The 17,058-nt window shown below is 36.3% G+C and overlaps 2 protein-coding genes across 3 annotated transcripts in view; one reads left to right on the top strand and one right to left on the bottom strand.

Annotated features, from left to right (window-relative positions):
- The first annotated feature begins 472 nt into the window (after positions 1–472).
- LOC141905598 (armadillo repeat-containing protein 6-like) lies at positions 473–3,598 on the top strand. Its single transcript, XM_074794533.1, has 6 exons — positions 473–610; positions 736–852; positions 1,127–1,793; positions 2,141–2,286; positions 2,574–2,843; positions 3,282–3,598. The coding sequence occupies exons 2-6, from the start codon at positions 736–738 to the stop codon at positions 3,492–3,494; spliced, it is 1,413 nt and encodes a 470-aa protein (XP_074650634.1). The 5' UTR covers positions 473–610; the 3' UTR covers positions 3,495–3,598.
- A 282-nt stretch (positions 3,599–3,880) lies between these two features.
- Positions 3,881–17,058, bottom strand: part of LOC141904986 (cGMP-dependent 3',5'-cyclic phosphodiesterase-like) — a 54,053-nt gene continuing 40,875 nt past the window's right edge. For both annotated transcript variants that reach the window (XM_074793661.1, XM_074793659.1), the window contains 23 exons: positions 14,850–14,902; positions 14,012–14,083; positions 12,761–12,802; positions 12,603–12,659; positions 10,955–11,085; positions 10,700–10,811; positions 10,328–10,367; positions 10,162–10,225; positions 9,990–10,077; positions 9,851–9,908; positions 9,676–9,757; positions 9,544–9,578; positions 9,336–9,451; positions 9,178–9,255; positions 8,608–8,730; positions 8,331–8,524; positions 7,979–8,066; positions 7,548–7,595; positions 7,398–7,472; positions 7,210–7,309; positions 7,018–7,130; positions 6,687–6,832; positions 3,881–6,382 (listed from right to left, as the gene is read on the bottom strand). In XM_074793661.1, coding sequence (XP_074649762.1) covers positions 6,181–6,382; positions 6,687–6,832; positions 7,018–7,130; positions 7,210–7,309; positions 7,398–7,472; positions 7,548–7,595; positions 7,979–8,066; positions 8,331–8,524; positions 8,608–8,730; positions 9,178–9,255; positions 9,336–9,451; positions 9,544–9,578; positions 9,676–9,757; positions 9,851–9,908; positions 9,990–10,077; positions 10,162–10,225; positions 10,328–10,367; positions 10,700–10,811; positions 10,955–11,085; positions 12,603–12,659; positions 12,761–12,802; positions 14,012–14,083; positions 14,850–14,902 — 2,117 coding nt within the window. In that variant the 3' untranslated portion in view covers positions 3,881–6,180. The remainder of the gene's footprint in view (positions 6,383–6,686; positions 6,833–7,017; positions 7,131–7,209; positions 7,310–7,397; positions 7,473–7,547; positions 7,596–7,978; positions 8,067–8,330; positions 8,525–8,607; positions 8,731–9,177; positions 9,256–9,335; positions 9,452–9,543; positions 9,579–9,675; positions 9,758–9,850; positions 9,909–9,989; positions 10,078–10,161; positions 10,226–10,327; positions 10,368–10,699; positions 10,812–10,954; positions 11,086–12,602; positions 12,660–12,760; positions 12,803–14,011; positions 14,084–14,849; positions 14,903–17,058) is intronic.

Below are 17,058 nucleotides of genomic sequence, written 5' to 3'. Positions count from 1 at the left end.
CGGCGAGCAAGTATGCCGATTATCTAAACCGGATATGGTGTTCTCGGTAGAAGTCGCTGCTGAGTAGTCCATAATTGAATAATTTCTACCTGGCGTTTTTATCAACCAACATACCCGGTTATGCTAATTGACACTAATCGGCTATATTATCTAAATAGCTAATCTATTTCGATTTTGCTGGTTCATAAAAAGGCCTATATTGAATGGGACAGGCAACCAGTCTAGTCCCAGGTTTGAACCGAGACTGCTAGTTCTGAGTAAAAACCAGAAAGATAAACACGGTTGTCCCAGGTTCGAATCGACTGAGTTTTCAAGTTAGCTGGTGTTGACGCTAGACTCTATCTACTACAACAAACTACACCGGCCCGTCCAACCAGCCCGCAATATTAGTTCACAGAAATGCCGATAGGTGACCGTGCAGTGCTGCTACCAGGTTTTAGGTTAAAAATCAATTTCAAGGTCGTCGCCAGCCCATGGAATGCACTGGAAACCGTAATTTCTTAGAAATTCAACTCCTTTATTTAAGGTTATTTCGCAACGGGCATTGTTTTGTTTTTTCCCCAAAAGTCAATAGTAAATAGCTAGGTAGTCCTAGCTATTCAGTGAAAAGGTTAGTATTTATTAACCTGTTAACTGGACATTTTCAGTTCAATGTCTGAATCTGACATGACAATAATAGATCCGATTATGTCTATGATGTCGTGATTACCTGTCTGTGTGATTTGTTTTCTATAGATGAGTAAACGAATAACGCAAGAAACATTCGACGCAGCCGTGCGCGAAAATATGGAAGAGTTTGAAATGGATGCGGCTGGAGCATTGAACGATGCAGTCAAACAATTTCAGTCACAGGTAGGTAGGTCGCCTCGGGAACTCAGGAAAAATCAATACGTGATTCAATGGAAAAATGAATGTAACTTTTAAACCTAGAAATTTCTCTGATTCGTTCACTCGCGGAACTAACCGAGAAATCAGGATTTGTAAATAGGTGGAAAGGGAAAGTGGCCACCCTGAAAGGCAATGCTTGTTCAGCTTATTTTAAACTTTCTCGTAAAATCATACATTTACGCCAAAAATATTCAAATAGATTTTCTAAAAATGCGGTTATGCATTTGATTTGTTGCAGGGAGTGAGATTAGATAACATTGTACAAGATGCGACACAGATCCGAGGTTGCGGGGACGGAGCTGAAACTAAACAACCGGTCATCGAAGCGATCGAACAACTGAAACAAGGTCTCGACGTTGACGACGAGATTCAAATCAAACGTTCGTGTTCCCTGATCGAAACTGAATGCGATATCGATCTACCGCATCGGTGTTTAGCCGGAGCCAATAAAGCCTACGACGTTTTATTCGATTGCTGTAAAAAATTCTACGATGCGCGAAACGATGAGTCGATAGTCGTTTGTTTGCGGACTCTGAATTCGCTGCTTAACGGTCAACCGGACCTGATCGACGGGCAGGGCGTGATATTTTTCGCGAAGCTTCTCGACAGTCGAATGGACGATCGCGAAATCGTTTTGAACGTGATCGCGTTTATTCGTAAAACATGCACGATGCACGAGGAGAATCGACAAGGTTTCGTCGGGCAGCACATCATCCAATCGTTGATGACTGTTCTGAGCGAATATCGCGCTCGCGATGGAGACATCGTTAAAGAAGTTTGTCTAATGTTACAGACGTTAACTCTCGATGACGACGTGCGCGTTCCGTTCGGCAGAGCTCATGAACACGCCAAGTTGATCGTCACAGAAACGAATGCGCTGAAAATGTTGCTAGAAATCTCGAGAGGTAGATATTGAGGTTTACTGTATTTGAAAAAGGCTCCCGTGTACGAATGATTGAGTATGTATTCATATTAGGGCTTTTAAAAGGATCAGGGAAAATTAGGGAATTTTGAATTAAATTCTCCCCGACGCAAAAATCAGGGAATTCCGTCTCATCTTGAAAATCAGGGAAAAGACGTGGAATTTGAATTTTTTGTGTCCTGTTTTTCTTTTGCTGGTGACAAGTAGCGCAAGGAACTTATTGATAAAAAGTAGTCCCCACTGAGATATCTTATAATTTCAGGGTATTTTGAATTCTCCGATCTGTAAGAACCCCGTAAATTCAAATGATTTAAATTTTCCTATTTTCAGATTATAGTTCGAACAATGCTGTTCAGGGCGAATTGTTTAAGACATTAGGCAAATTGTCGGTTCGAAATGAGTTTTGCCAGGAAATTATGGATCTCGGTGGAATTGAGTTCGTTCTGAAAGCCTTAGAAAACAATTTGAATAGCCAGGTACGCAAACTAATGAACCTAATGAAGTATATCCAACTCGGATATCGCTTGAGGCAGACATATTTTCGGTCCCAAATTGGCTGGATCACTTGTGTAAACTGGTAAAAAATTGGTAACCAGTTCATGTCTATAACTACCATGTCTGTTATGGTTAGTTAGATCATGTTTTTTAAAAAATGTACAGGGTAGATACGCGGCTGAACATAAGCTCAGCAGAAATGAGAAACAAAGCGCACTATCAATTTCTTAGCCTTATTTAGAAAGGATATTGTTTTCTTCTATTTCAGTCTATTGTGCATCAAATAATGTGTCTATTGAAAGCACTCGCCGGTAACGATAATGTTAAAGTAGCCATTGTGAAACGCGATGGATTTGCTTTAATTCTGACAGCTTTAACTAAACACATGGCTCACGCGGCTATCTGTGAAATGTGCTGTATTTGTATCGCTGTGATTATTCTACGTCAACCCGATCTTTGTCACCGGTTCTTCGCCGAGGGTGGACCATCTCTTGTATTACAAGCGATGAAAGTACACAGAACATCAGTCCCTGTACAGGTATTATATTAAACTCCTACATCTCCCTGAAAACTCCTTCTAAATGAAAATTGCTTTTAAAGGCGCTTGAAACTCTTCAATTTGAGAAAAAGTCCCGAAACTCATTAACAAATCCTTCAATTTTGAGGCATTTAGAAACTTTTACCAGTAAATAGACTACGCCTCAATTGGTACAGTAGGGCCGGGATTTGTTGCCTAATTAGGTGGTTACTGAAAAAGAAAGATAGGAATTTGCTTACGAAACCATAGTACCTATTTAGGATTATACTTAAATCGAGATAAGAAAGTGATATACTACACTCAAAATTTGAAATTTTCTTGAAAACTCGTTTTATCCAGGAACATCTGACCTGTAGGGACCGTGTAAAAGCATTAATTCTAATCTAGTCAGTTCAGGCAGCTTTCTTCATGAATTTCAAAAATCTTGTATTTTGTTAGAAACAAGGATGCATGGCAATACGAAATCTCGTGTCGAGAACGAAAGAATACATCAATCCTTTATTAGAGCTCGGTGCCGAAGAGATCATACGCTGGTCTTATACTCAACATACCGCCTGCAAAGACGAAGCCAAGGCCGCTTTACGTGATTTAGGGTGTAACGTCGAGTTGAAAGAATTGTGGACGGGTGAAAAAACCAAGATGTCCAGATAGATCATCTTAATTATTTCTATCTGTTCCTTTATTACGCCTATTGTTCATTCATTGTACTTGAATTATTTATTTTCTGGTTTTGCAAGAAATTTCTTTTATTTTTATAAAATCTTTAGTGGATAAATTAAAATTATTGAGTACCGTAATTTTCAAAGGGTTTTCTTGTTATTCTCTGCAGGACAGAGGAGTCTTCCAGGTGGCGCTAACCAATCCTTTGGAATACTTACCATCTATGTATGTAATCTGAATAGGGTTGTGGACAGATCTCTAGCAAGAGCAAATTGATTTTCGTTGCAATTTTGGATCAAATTCAGCCGAATCAGCTGAAAAGTGACATCCCTGGCATATTTAACAATGAAAGAAAGAGTAGTTTATTATGCATAGACATATTTTTATTTAAAGAGGACTAATAATAAATTAGCGCTTTCTATAGACTCTACAACTGGATGGAACCCATTCTTTGACCACGCTTTAATAAAACCGGCCAAATAAAAACTACCGCAATGAAATTGACCCCTAAAAATCACAGCAATAAATAATAACACATTATTATTATTACACAAAGATTAAAATGCTAAATAACTAATTCAACTAATTTTTTTTTTTACTAAGTGGATACAATATAATCTGTCTGCGAGATTAAAGACTGACTACTAAAAAGCATCGTACCACCTTGTAAAAAAGAAAGAAATACATTTGCATCATTGACATCAGTTATTTGACCAGTTAACAAATATGTTTGAGGTCTGTCAAAGGTATAATCACCACCATTGCATACACCTTCCAAAATCTTCTAAATGATTTCAACTGTCAGAGATCTAACTCAAAAATGCCTTCATTGTTGAACTGTCACGTACAATGGTTCGTGCTGTAAATAAAGCACTTCATTTGCATGGAAGATTGCACAGAAAAATCACCTGAAATTTCAATATTACGAGGGTGCGTAAATTCTATAAATTGCGATAATTAATTGATTTTAGCCGTGCACAATCACATACCATCGCTGATTTTAGTTGAATCATGATCACAAATAAAAACCTGACAACCTATTCAATATAATCACCCGTTACTGAATTATATCACAAAAGCCATGATTAGGGCTTTCTCGAAAAGCAGAATACGACTGATATATCAACGTGATTAAAAATAGTCCCCGATAAAAATATCCATATACGGGCATCTGTCCGTGGTCTCGTGATCAAAACAAAACACAATCTGAGAGCGTAGAACTACTTATAAGACCGTATCACCCAACCTGCCCGACGTGTGTATTCAAATGAAAGAAGTTGTTTTTGAAAAATATTACAGGAGTTTTACACAAAAAACAAATAAATAAAAAAAAAAAACAATAACTAGTTGAATACGAGAGTATAAAATTAAAATGTAAATAGAAAAACGTTTTGCTATAGACACCATGTACAAGTATTGATGATGATTTAACACATCTTTTGTTTTGTCATTTATTTTTGTACAGTATTTACACTATTAACTGCTAACAAGAAGATATTCCATAAGCGAAGCGTATACGTATATCGTTATCATTGATATAATGTACCTTTACCGAGACCCTGCATATAACAGCTTCAGCATTCAACAACAGTAGATTTCGAATAACGAAAAAAATGTATCGATTTTCTGGAAGAAAATTTCATGAGAACAACAGACATCAATATGGATACGGTACTTCTAATACTTTATACAAGATTAATCCAGCCACAGTTGACTAAGAAATTTGTTTTATCTAAAAAGTATACCTGAAGATGTTCGTTGGGAGAATGATGATATCTAATACTATTTAATAGATATGTGTTTAATCAGTAATTTGTGCTGTGAATACTGCAACCGCAATGAATAAATTAATTCAAACTCTGTTTTAATGAAATTTACTCTCAGCTTTATGAAAAATCTGTAAATCATTTTTTCTCGATAAAGGATAACCTCGATGAAAATATTGCCTTAAGTACGATACTGACAGAAACCGCTTAATTCGGATCATTTGGGACCATTAATAATATCCGGATTAGATCGAAATCGAGATTAAACTGATCCGAATTAAGTGATTGTGACTGTATAATGACTCCCAGTTTAAACAATCAAATTTGATTTTCTATTCCAGGAAGTTCAGCCTCCCTGGTCAGTGTGAGGTTCTTGATGAATATATATTACCTCCTCTGTTGTATCTACGAGCAATTATCTAATAAGATAATTGCTCGTAGGTTGTATGTACACCCATAGACATACTACAATATACATAACTATAGTGTGTCTCATACAGTTATATTCATAGTCGCATAAAACTGCGTTTAAAATAACATTATTTGATGATGAGTATTTTAAAGTATTTGACGTGGAGATTTATTCATCAAAAATATGTAGATTTCTACCGCTATAAACATGTATTTTAACAATAATAACCGTATGAGTAGAGAGAGAGAGAGCACAGACGAAACTAGAGTCTAATGATACACCAGCGTTTAACTGCCACCGTTTTGCATTCGGCGTGAAATTTGTCTTCACGACCGGTCACCGACGAACGTTGAAAAGTTTTTTTTTCTAATTTCTGTATTCGCCATGTCATTCATTTTAAAGCGAAAAATGTTAAAAACATATCGAATGTTTATTCCGTTGTCACCCGATTTGGACTGGATTTCTGAGAATTCGTTTCAGGAATTCTCGCAAGTTTATTTCAGCTGTTTTTGCTGCCATTCGCGTTCTTGTGCTCCCAACTCTCGCTAGCCGCCTCCAAGTCCATTTCGAATATGTCCATGGAAGTATTGCTCGTCAATTGTCCAGTTTTCATTTTATTACTAACACGTAACCACATGGTTTTATGACTGCGAACATTGTCCAGTAAGACTTTGCCGACTGGGAAGAGATCTGAGAGAATTCTGTGGAAATTGCAAAAAAGAAAAACCACTTTCAAGTTGCATCATTTACGATGTTTGGAGAAACATGTATCTGTAGCTCATAGTGTAAACATGTACTACAGTCAAACTCCGCAATGTTTAAGTCATCGCTATCTTTGTGTCCCAATTTGTATTTCTAATTCAATCTGCTGAGGTTATCACTTGAACAAGTTGTAAACACACTGGTAATGATCGTCCTAACTATGGCAACTGAAGCAAGTTTGACTGAGGTAATCGACTGAACTGGTATGTCTTGAATGAAATATAATGAATTCTAGAAACTTACGTGATGACAGGAATCACGATATGGTCTAAGAAGCCTATCTGGAGATCTGGGATACACGCGCGGTCACGGTCCATCATATCTAAAGGTTTTTTACCCATTGCTTTCTCGAGGTCGCCTTGAGTGAAAAACTCCTTGTATACACATTCCTAAAATCATACAAAATACCAATACTATTTCTGCACATCCATCATTGTTTGATAAAGACTTCAGACAAGTCGATCTTTTGCCAGAAATGACTTGTAATAAGAGAATGTCGAGCATATGAAATATATCCCCGAGTGGGGGTATGTGGTATGTGTACATCACTTGTTCAGCAAATCATTCTACTTACAGCAACAGTTTTGGAATTCTGCCAGGTTTTTGTTTGGTCGGAAAGATCGCAACAGGTCATGAGGAGACAGAGTAGTAGTTTATGGCAACGAGCGCTTTTTTTTTCATAGCCAGCTATTCAAAATATATTCAAAACATCATACATTTGTGTATTGTGTGCAAATACCCAGAAAAACCCTTTGCTTTTACTTACATTTGGCCATAGCTTGGAGATCTTTGATAATCCGGAGATGGTTGGCTAAATCAGTGGCGAGGATTATATCCTTTAACAGGTCAAGAATTTTGGCATATTCCTACGAAAATACAAAAGGGTAAATTTAAACAAATTGGCTGCCATTATCTTTCATATCTGTTGGTTGAGTTACTTCAACAAGTGTTTACCCTGTCGGAAACTGTTTCAAATACGTTGCATCCTTCCAAATTGAGAAGGCTGACGGTCTGAGTGAAATGGTGTCTCTAAAACGAAAAGAAAAAATGAAAATCAGGACGAACACATATCGAGTATAAATCATCATGATTATACTGACTTACCTCCAGCACTGACCCATCAGAGCTGTATAAATTGGCAAGCACAGATTTCTGAAAAACACATTCAATTGATAGCATATCTGAATTCTGGTCAAGCATTATTTCACCTTCTCAAAGACTCTGTAGCTCTTAAGTTGTATCAATAAGAAGCTTTTTCTATTATACTTCATTTCTGGGTTAATTTTACATCTTCACTAAGGGGGTACTTAGGGTTTTATTTGCTTAGAAAAAAAACTCATAACAAATCTTAAGATGAAACTCAAAGAAAAAGATACTTTAATTGTAGCATTCTAGTACCTGGTTTCAAATAATCATAGGTGAAATTTATATATACATTTCAATCATTTTGATTGTACGGAACTTTCATTTTGTATTTACATCTACTCAAATAACATGGAGTTCTATCGGAAAATACAAGCATAGAGACCACTTACAGATTCTACTTGATAACTATTGTTCGTTCCACGATGGTCGATATCATGACATAAACAGGCTACGAACAATGAAAACATTTCTATATCTCTGTAAAATAAAAAACAGAAATATGAATTCAACATTAATAACATGAAAAACATACTACAGTGGAACCTTGTTTTAACGACCTTGGATATGCCTATCTATCGGCTATTACAAATTTAGAATTTCATCCCGAATAGGTAGATTATGAAAATTTCATACTGGATATAAGAAGAATAACTGAAGTTTATTGTAACGAACTTCCACTGTATATCAGTGATGTAACAGTATCTGATGAAACACAATCTATCTCTATCTAGTTGTACTTACTCTAAGTATTCGCTTAAGTGGAAATTTTTGATGGCTAAATAACAGAAATGAGCAACTGAGAACGCATGAGTCCAGTTGTGATACGGGTTGTCTCTATAACCCTTCCTCACTAGTAATATGAATCGAACCAATGTGTCACGTTTTATACGGAACCGATTGATGAAACCTAAATCATCAAACATACTCAACGTCGCCTGAAACAATAGATGATGAAATAGATGATGATTTTCAGCCAGTTCAAGAGATAGTTAGTTTAAGTGATTATATTTAAACCTACCCAAAGCGTATCTTTTTCAACGATATGACGAGGTAAACAATCTAATGCTGACATGTTGTGTATAATAGATTCAGGTGTTGGGATATCTACATGTAAATACTCTAACATTTCATCTCCAGATACCTAATAATTAAAATCAAATAAATCATAATGATATTTTCAATATGGACCCAGTTCCACTGATGTGATTAGTTAACTCTGAGTTAAGATTAGTTCAATTTCAAATGAGCTAACTCTGAGTCAAATCTTAACTCAATGTAGAACTGGATCCTGAACGTGATTGCATTAGACTAATAGAAGTTGACAGTTGGTAGTAGAATTATAACCCACACAATTTCTAGTAAAACAACATAAGCTCAGCTTTGATATCATAGAAAAATTGATAAGAAATGTTCTTCATCCATATCGAACCAACAAAAGTTGTATAAGCGAAGATTTGAATAAATACTTTGAGGATCAGAATGTTAGAACGATGTTGTTGTTCTAATGACTCTGTATTTCACTTCTATTTCCATGTGAATGATGAATAAATGTCATTTATGTGCTATCCACAGAGAAAATGTCAATTACCTTCATGTGATATGACATGAGTTCACTCGCTAATCTGCTGCGAAGCTGAGTTTCGTGAACTTTCTGATACAATATTGACTATAAAATACAAAACATATGTACAGGGTATATTTTCAAGACAATTTCTTACATTAAAATCACAATTTGTTACGACTTACATGAACAATACTGATGCAGCAATACACTGAGAATGCCTTCGCTATTTCAACATCAAAAACCGTGAAATGTTCACCGATCTTTTTATTACACAACTGTGCCACACCTATCACTACACCTGATTTTAAAACATATATAAAATCATTACACTGAACCTTGCCTCAACCTGCACGGCATAGAATTCAACACAGTCACAGCTCAAAATCTTACCATTTTCATCTTTGATTGGGAAGCATAAAATATTTCTGAAATCAGAAATGCATAGGATAAAAATTATTTTACTGTTCAACAAACCAGAGTCTACTGAAAGTCGAAACCGTAGTAATTTCATGTAACCTGTACCTAGTTCTGAATCCTGTGCTTTCATCAATACCTTTGTAGAATAAAGGATGAGAATATGCATCTTTAATGTTGAGAATATCACCTGAAAAAAAAATCACGTCTCGTATGAAAAAGCGACTTCACATTTGAATAATTTTTTGAAATCGGAAACTAGATGGGCACGTTATATTTTTACCTGTTGATGCTACGTGGCCAGCGATACCTTGCGAAAGCGGTAATCGAATTTCACTCGTCTAGAAATAAAACCAGATTGATAAATTTGATAAAAGAATTTCATCATGTTTCTCTTATTTGTCGAGTGATATTGAAATTACCAATTCTTCTTTATCATCGGCCGCGATTCCATCAAATACTTTAGCGACGAGTTCTTCAGTTTCTTTTTCAACCAGAAACACGGAACATCTAGAAAAATATCATTTTTAAAAACTCATTTTTAATGCAATTCTATCGAGAAACCGGACGCAAACACCGCATTCGTTAACCCACCGTTCTGCATTTGTGAGATTTCTTGCCTCCTGCATAATTTCACGAAGTAGAACTGTTAAATCATCTATGAAAATATAGAAATATCTCATCTGTCTTCATTTCTCTCATACAGGCAAGGAAGGCTTTGAAGAATACTCAAATCACATGTTTAAACTGTATGACTTACCCAGCTGTCGGAATAGATTTTTAGCGACTTTAAGAAGTGCCTGCAATGAAAAAAGTGAAGGCTTAGTTGAACTAAAAACTCCCAGTAGGCGCATTCCCAACTAGCTCAAGGACTAGCTCAAACTACTAGCTCAAGGAATAGCTCAAACTACTAGCTCAAGGACTAGTTCAAACTACTAGCTCAAGGAATAGCTCAAACTACTAGCTCAAGGAATAGCTCAAACTACTAGCTCAAGGAATAGCTCAAACTACTAGCTCAAGGAATAGCTCAAACTACTAGCTCAAGGAATAGCTTTCAGACATTTCTTTTCATAAGTGCGGGATGGTTGAAAGGTTGAAAGGATTGAGAACATCCCCGGTTAAAGTAACTTACTGTGGTTTGGTTTTTTAGCTTTTGTTCTTTTTGGAAGGCTAGCGTACTCGTCAGTACGGTCGCCGTGTATTCGAAACATTCTTGTATCGCGGCGATATCGTCACTGTTAAACCTGAAATAAGAGTAAATCAGTCATTAACGACGCGACATTCAATCATTATGTGCACTACCTGTTAGATAGCGGAGGTTTCAAACTTCAAATCAAACGTGATCAAAAGAATCGATTATGAATTGCTTCATATCGGAGGATCATACCTGGTCGCCGCTCGCTTATTAACAACGCACGCGACTGCGACGATTTCCTTCGTTCCTTTGCTTATAACGGGCACGCTGAGAAATGATGTAATCGCAAAATTCAATCTTTTTTCCAAGAAGTTCCTTTGATCCTGTAAATACCAAACAAGAGACGATGATTACATCAGGAAATATAAAACAGCAGCAGCAGCAGCTGGAGCATAGAGACAGAGTGATGAGTAGTTGGAGGTACTCAACAGGTTTTATTAGATGTGAGGGGCGACTATTGATCATCAGACTTTGTTCTCGGATCAAGTTACAAAACCAGTCGCAGAACAAATCTTTAAAGCTGCACGGTGTATGAATATCACTATTAATATAGCTATATCTCGAGAGCGGCTTAAGCTTTGCCGGCTAGATTGGCAAATGAACCATAGTTCTCAACTTCATCTTCAGTGCAGTTAAGCTAACCCTCGTCAGAAATCCGATCTTATTCCGCTTATTCCGTCCGATAGAAATCACAGCAAATATCTCCCTACGCGTTTTTCAGAAAAACAAAATCTTTGACCTTTAAAAGAAATTGCGCGCAATATTTCAACGATCGATGAATACATTGTAACACGATTGAACTGCAAGATCCCATTCAGCGCAACGTCGATAACATCTTCAGATCTCAAGAAAAATAAAGAAAATATAGCTACACGGTTTACGTCAGTGGTTTCGACGAAAAATAGCTACATTTGGTTTCTGAGTTCATGTTTATAAGAAGATCAAAATATTTCCATTCAAATTAGTTTCATTCTACTCGGTGCACGTAATGCTCGCAATTACGCATTCAAAGAGTTACTTGTTGCATTAATCATGAAGTATCTGTTGTTATTGTTGAGTTATGAGGAAGGTAGGATTCACTATTCAATAAACAGATTAATTTCTTATCGCAGAATTACACGACGCACCAATACACACCGGCTTAGAATAAATCTAAAAAACAAGCATATTCTATAAGAGGAATCGCGCAGTAAAAATTCGATATGTACTAATAACAGACCACCCTGAGGGTATTCAGGACTGAGGATTCTTCCAACAGCAAAATCAAATAAGTCTTGTCTGAAAATGCCTTCGCTTGCATCAAAATTGACATTGCTCCATCTGTGAAGACAAACAAGACATTTTTCGCAATTAATTTGTCCGCGTTTAAGTCGGTTTACTGGCGATCGGGGATTTTGGAATTACCGCCGACATAGCCGCGAAATTGTCTTTAACCCCTTTATTTTGAAAAACAAAATTCCGACGTACTGAGACTATTACGCGTCTGACTGACGCAGGGTTTTTTTAATGGATCATTTGTATGCGTAGTGATGTGATGTGACAGAGCAATTTCATCTGGTTTTTCATAATTCATTAGGCGGTGAATTTCTAGTCACTTTTTGTAATCACTTGCTGTACGGATCCATCACCCGGCCAATTCTGCCAAAAACATTTGTATCAAACAAACTACTCCGCCTTCAGTCCTTTCAAGATTTTATGTGGAAAATATTTATATAATTCAAAAAATTTATTTCAATTTTTTCCTATTCTCTCCCATTTCAAAACGCTTGAATAAATTCTTTTTCTAATTTCAAATTTGTTTCCATCTTTTAATGAAAAAAGGCCCGTGACTAATACAAACCTCATCCAGTTGTTCATGGGAAAGAAAATCTGTATTCGTAACCAAATTCTTACTGTTCTGTAAACGAAAATACTTCCAATGGTTAATTCATCGTTGAAATGTCAACTCACAGTGAAATAAGAATTGTTTAGAATTTCATTTTTTAGAATTTCACTTACAGGGAACCATATCTCATCAGGAAATACTTGATCTCCCATCACCTGCAAAAACACCACAATTCAATAAATAGAAATCAAATATTGTTCAAGTTAGCTTTAATTGAGGTTTTTATAGGTATAGTATACTTGGCTTGGATTGCTGTTATTCTAGTTTCTATAGCTAAAATTAAAATTCGATTCTAGGGTGAGAATTTAACACCGCACAATCGATGAGTAGCACAGCTCCTGAGGTAAAACAACTGTTAATATTCATAGAGTCCCATAATACATGTACATTCTGATTAAACTTCTCTTTTATAATGCGCAGTATTGTCATTTTATGGTTAAAAAATTCTCATGGAAAAAGAGAATTTCCCACACAACATGGGAATATCCTCGTAAAAGAAAATCATATTTCTCTGACAATTAAACACATATCCTATACAGAGAGAGAGAGAGAGAGAGCGATGAACTAGAAGAAAAGAAAACAAAAGTTTCTGCTTTTTTAAAGCGACAACATAGAATGCCTTAGAATTCACAATATTTGTATTCGAGGTAAAATTAACCCGGAGACGAATAACTGTAGAAATAACTGAGGGGAAATATCTCACGATTCCGTTTGTTCCAATAACAATTCACTGTTTGATCAGCAACGGAACATACACAAATAAAATCAACAAGAGTAAGAACGTTCCTATAGAATAATCAGGTCCAATAACTAATGGTAAAGAGCAATTTTTATGTAATATGTAGGAAAAAATGTTTAAGTCTTCTGAGATACATCGACTTCGTATATTTCACTAGATTTTATCTTTCGCTACTAGTGCATGGTAGTTACATTAGGTAAATGATTTATCCGATGACGCTCATGCATTATGAAATTTACTATGAAATTTTATTTTCGTCCTTTTTTTGTCTAACATTTTCGGTTTCAGCTTTACAATTCAGCTAAATACAAAGAGAATGATCAGGGACACAATTGATACTAGTAAATCGGGACTATGTTTGAATATCGTAACGTATTAGGCCGTGATTTGATTTGTCCTGTTATTGCCGAACCTGTCACAGCATAACACATTTTTTTGGTGGTAAAGACAGTATTAGTTCGATTGCGGAGAATATATGTTTCCATGGCAACTGCGCGGTATCGGAAATCACGCGGTAATATATAGTTGACGACGGGATCGGTGTACAACAATGTGACGACGATAATAAATGTTTCCTTGGTGATAGCGTTACCAAGCGAACCAAAATGAAAGGGTATTCTTTTACCTGACAAAACAAGGTATCGTCTTGTGACCGCAGTAGTAAGAATGCGCATTGTGCATCTGTTGCATTTTGAAGCTGAAAAACAAATTATTCAACTTTAAAAAGTCAATCAGATGAAAATATATGAAAGTTATTCAAAAGTTCAGTTTAATGATTAGCAGTAGAAGTGAGTGAAGCCTTGATGAAACTCCTCTGCGTAGTAAAATCCAGAAATAAGAATGAAATTCTTAAAGATTCTGAATTGTTTCCTTGAGCTAGAAGTTGATTCAACATTTCAACTATATCCTAGTAGTCGTCTTCAGGAATACTGAATGCAGGAATACAACATTCCTGAAGCTTGGTTGGTAATGTTGCTGATACTAGCTCGATGAAACACTTCTTGATACATTATACTAAGTGAGAGGTCGACTTCTGCAGTGGAATGTCGTCAATTTTTCATTGTATTAGCACCATTTTATTCAATATTCAACCGGGTTGTGGCTCAGTGCCAGTTTTTTTTTTAAGCGATTATACCAAAATTTACAGGTATTTTGAGATCTGATGCGTTGAGTTACATGCATTAAGTAACACAACAGCGAGACACATTGTTCCCATACCAACAGTACATCATTGATGACACAGACACTTCGCTATGCGGCAATTTTTTGCCAATAAAATTTTTTCATCTTTCGAAAGCATGCGTGCTGGTTCTGATGATAGGAGACAAGAGAGAGGAGAAAGAGAGACAGAGAGAAAGGGAGAGAGGAGAGAGAGGGAGAGAGAGAGTGATAGATAGGTTTCATCAATAATATATAAAGGAAACCTGTCTGTTCTCATGTTTTTTATGACTTGATATACTTACATATTTAATGACTTTCAGCTGTAACGAGGCGGCATCTTGATCGTAAAGCTCACCTATAATACAACAAATACCGTGATATTCTTCTACTATAAGAAAACTACCGAAGAAAATATTTTCTGAGCTATTTCGTAAAATGCTGCAAATCTTTGTTCCTCGATCCCTCGATATATGAATTCATATTCAAACTTTCAGGTTCGATTTCATTAAAGTAGTGATGTTAGAATTGCATATATGCAGTATTGAGCCCCCCCTGAGTCCAGCCTAGTTTGACAATAAGCATTGACCGTCAACAGTTAAGACCATTGAAAACAACTCTAGGGACATTAGCAGCTATGGATTTAAGGTGTAATGTATTTGAGAGTGGTCTCATGAGTAAGCTCCGGTCAAACACGCAAACAATTTCCACCATCGACGCAATTCTCTATCCTCAAATGGGTAAAAACTAGATCTCATCAGCCCGAGTTAACGCCAATACGACAGACGCATCACGCGAACGGCAAAAACCCAACAAATCGACCACATCAGGTTCAACAAACGCTGATTTAAGTAACTTAGTGACTTTAAGACCAATAGACCAGTTTTAGTTTATCCATCACAGAATGAAAAGAGGCTTGAGTCTGAGTTTAATATATCACAACCAGGAATGAGGATCTTTGTAAGAAAAATTCTCTCTCGAATGAAAACATCGGAAATGGACTAATTTCAACTTCATATCATCAAACTGACAATCCTGGAACTGGTTCTGATTACTAAAACTGTTCATTTCCTAAAACGTCTGTTAATTATTAATTATAAGAGAGACTGTAATTTGATGAGACAATGAAACCACTGTTTACCGCCTACATCAGTCATCATCACTCATTACTCTTGACCTGTCAATGTTCACTTATTAGTTAAGTGTTATACACAAGGTAGAGTTATTATTCCGTGCACCACACATGAATATTACGGTGAAACCCGGGTGATTGCACGCAATTCAGTAACGACATCAGCAATAAATAATGAATACGAAATTGAGCAACTGATGACAATAACTGAAGTGAAAGGAATACCATTTGTAATGTCAGTGTCAGTACGACTACAACCAAAAACACATATCATCATAAAATGTGCTTTAACTGGCAGCTATTCTATATATCGACTACCCATGGATTGTATACTATGTTACCTACTCCATTCTTCCCACATAAATTAAAAATTCCCAAGTTTTACCTAATCAAAATCGGGCATTTGTTAAAGTAAACATACCATCATACAACAGGGAGGTCAATATTTCAGCGGTGACTGGTTAAATAAGGTAACTTTCAAGAATAGTTGACCTTGGGGAAAGCATATTGATGACATCCACAAACTATGCTACATGACGTGTAGAATGAAATTCCCAAATATTTCCAAGATTAGAGGATCATCTATCACATTTTCTAGCATTTCCAATCTAGGAAATTCCCAGGTTTTTTCCGATATCCTGGTACTTGTTTTTACCCAGGCTCTTCGATTACCTCACTATAAAACCTAGGGCTCAATATGCATTTTTTACATGATCAGCTTCATAGTCTAAAGGTCAATGGTTGTATAACGAATCAGCCCAATTTGTACAATAAGCGCCTTCTCCATTCAGAGAAAGAGACCAGAAATAAGACCAATTAGACCCGGTCTTTTTCAGATATTCATTTATTCAGTGATATGAGGGATGTTGGGGAGAGAGTTGTATGGTCATATCCATCATTTAAACAGACCAACAATAAACACGTCACGCACGGACTAAGATATCAATCAAACACATGAAGCTTTTGTGAGAATTAATGCCAACTTAGAAGATTTATCGCTATCAGTTGCAAGAGGTAGAAAGTTTCTTATGTCCATTTAAGTTTCTCATGTCAATACGTACATTAGTGTGCTGATCTCAGAAAACAAGTTAGAACAAGGAAATTTGGGTATTGACCATGCAAGCACTAGCACAGAGCTCTAACCACTGCCGGCATTAGAACTTTAGAGCCTTACCCTAACCCTTACAATATTATAATGATTACTATTTAACATTAAACCCTAACCCTCTAGACCTTAACCCTAACCCTTACTTTCTAGACCCCTATCCCTCACCATCTTGACCCTAAACCCATATCTTCTGTGGTTGAAAAAGCTACCATTTTGTTGATCGGACAAAAGAAACTTTCTACATTTTGCCGAAAAGTTTACTGCGAGAAGGGAC

The sequence above is a fragment of the Tubulanus polymorphus genome, chromosome 5, assembly GCF_964204645.1.
Source record: "Tubulanus polymorphus chromosome 5, tnTubPoly1.2, whole genome shotgun sequence".
NCBI classification, from domain to species: domain Eukaryota; kingdom Metazoa; phylum Nemertea; class Palaeonemertea; order Tubulaniformes; family Tubulanidae; genus Tubulanus; species Tubulanus polymorphus.
The sequence above is the reverse complement of the archived record's forward strand: the minus strand, read 5'-3'. Positions and strand labels throughout refer to the sequence as shown.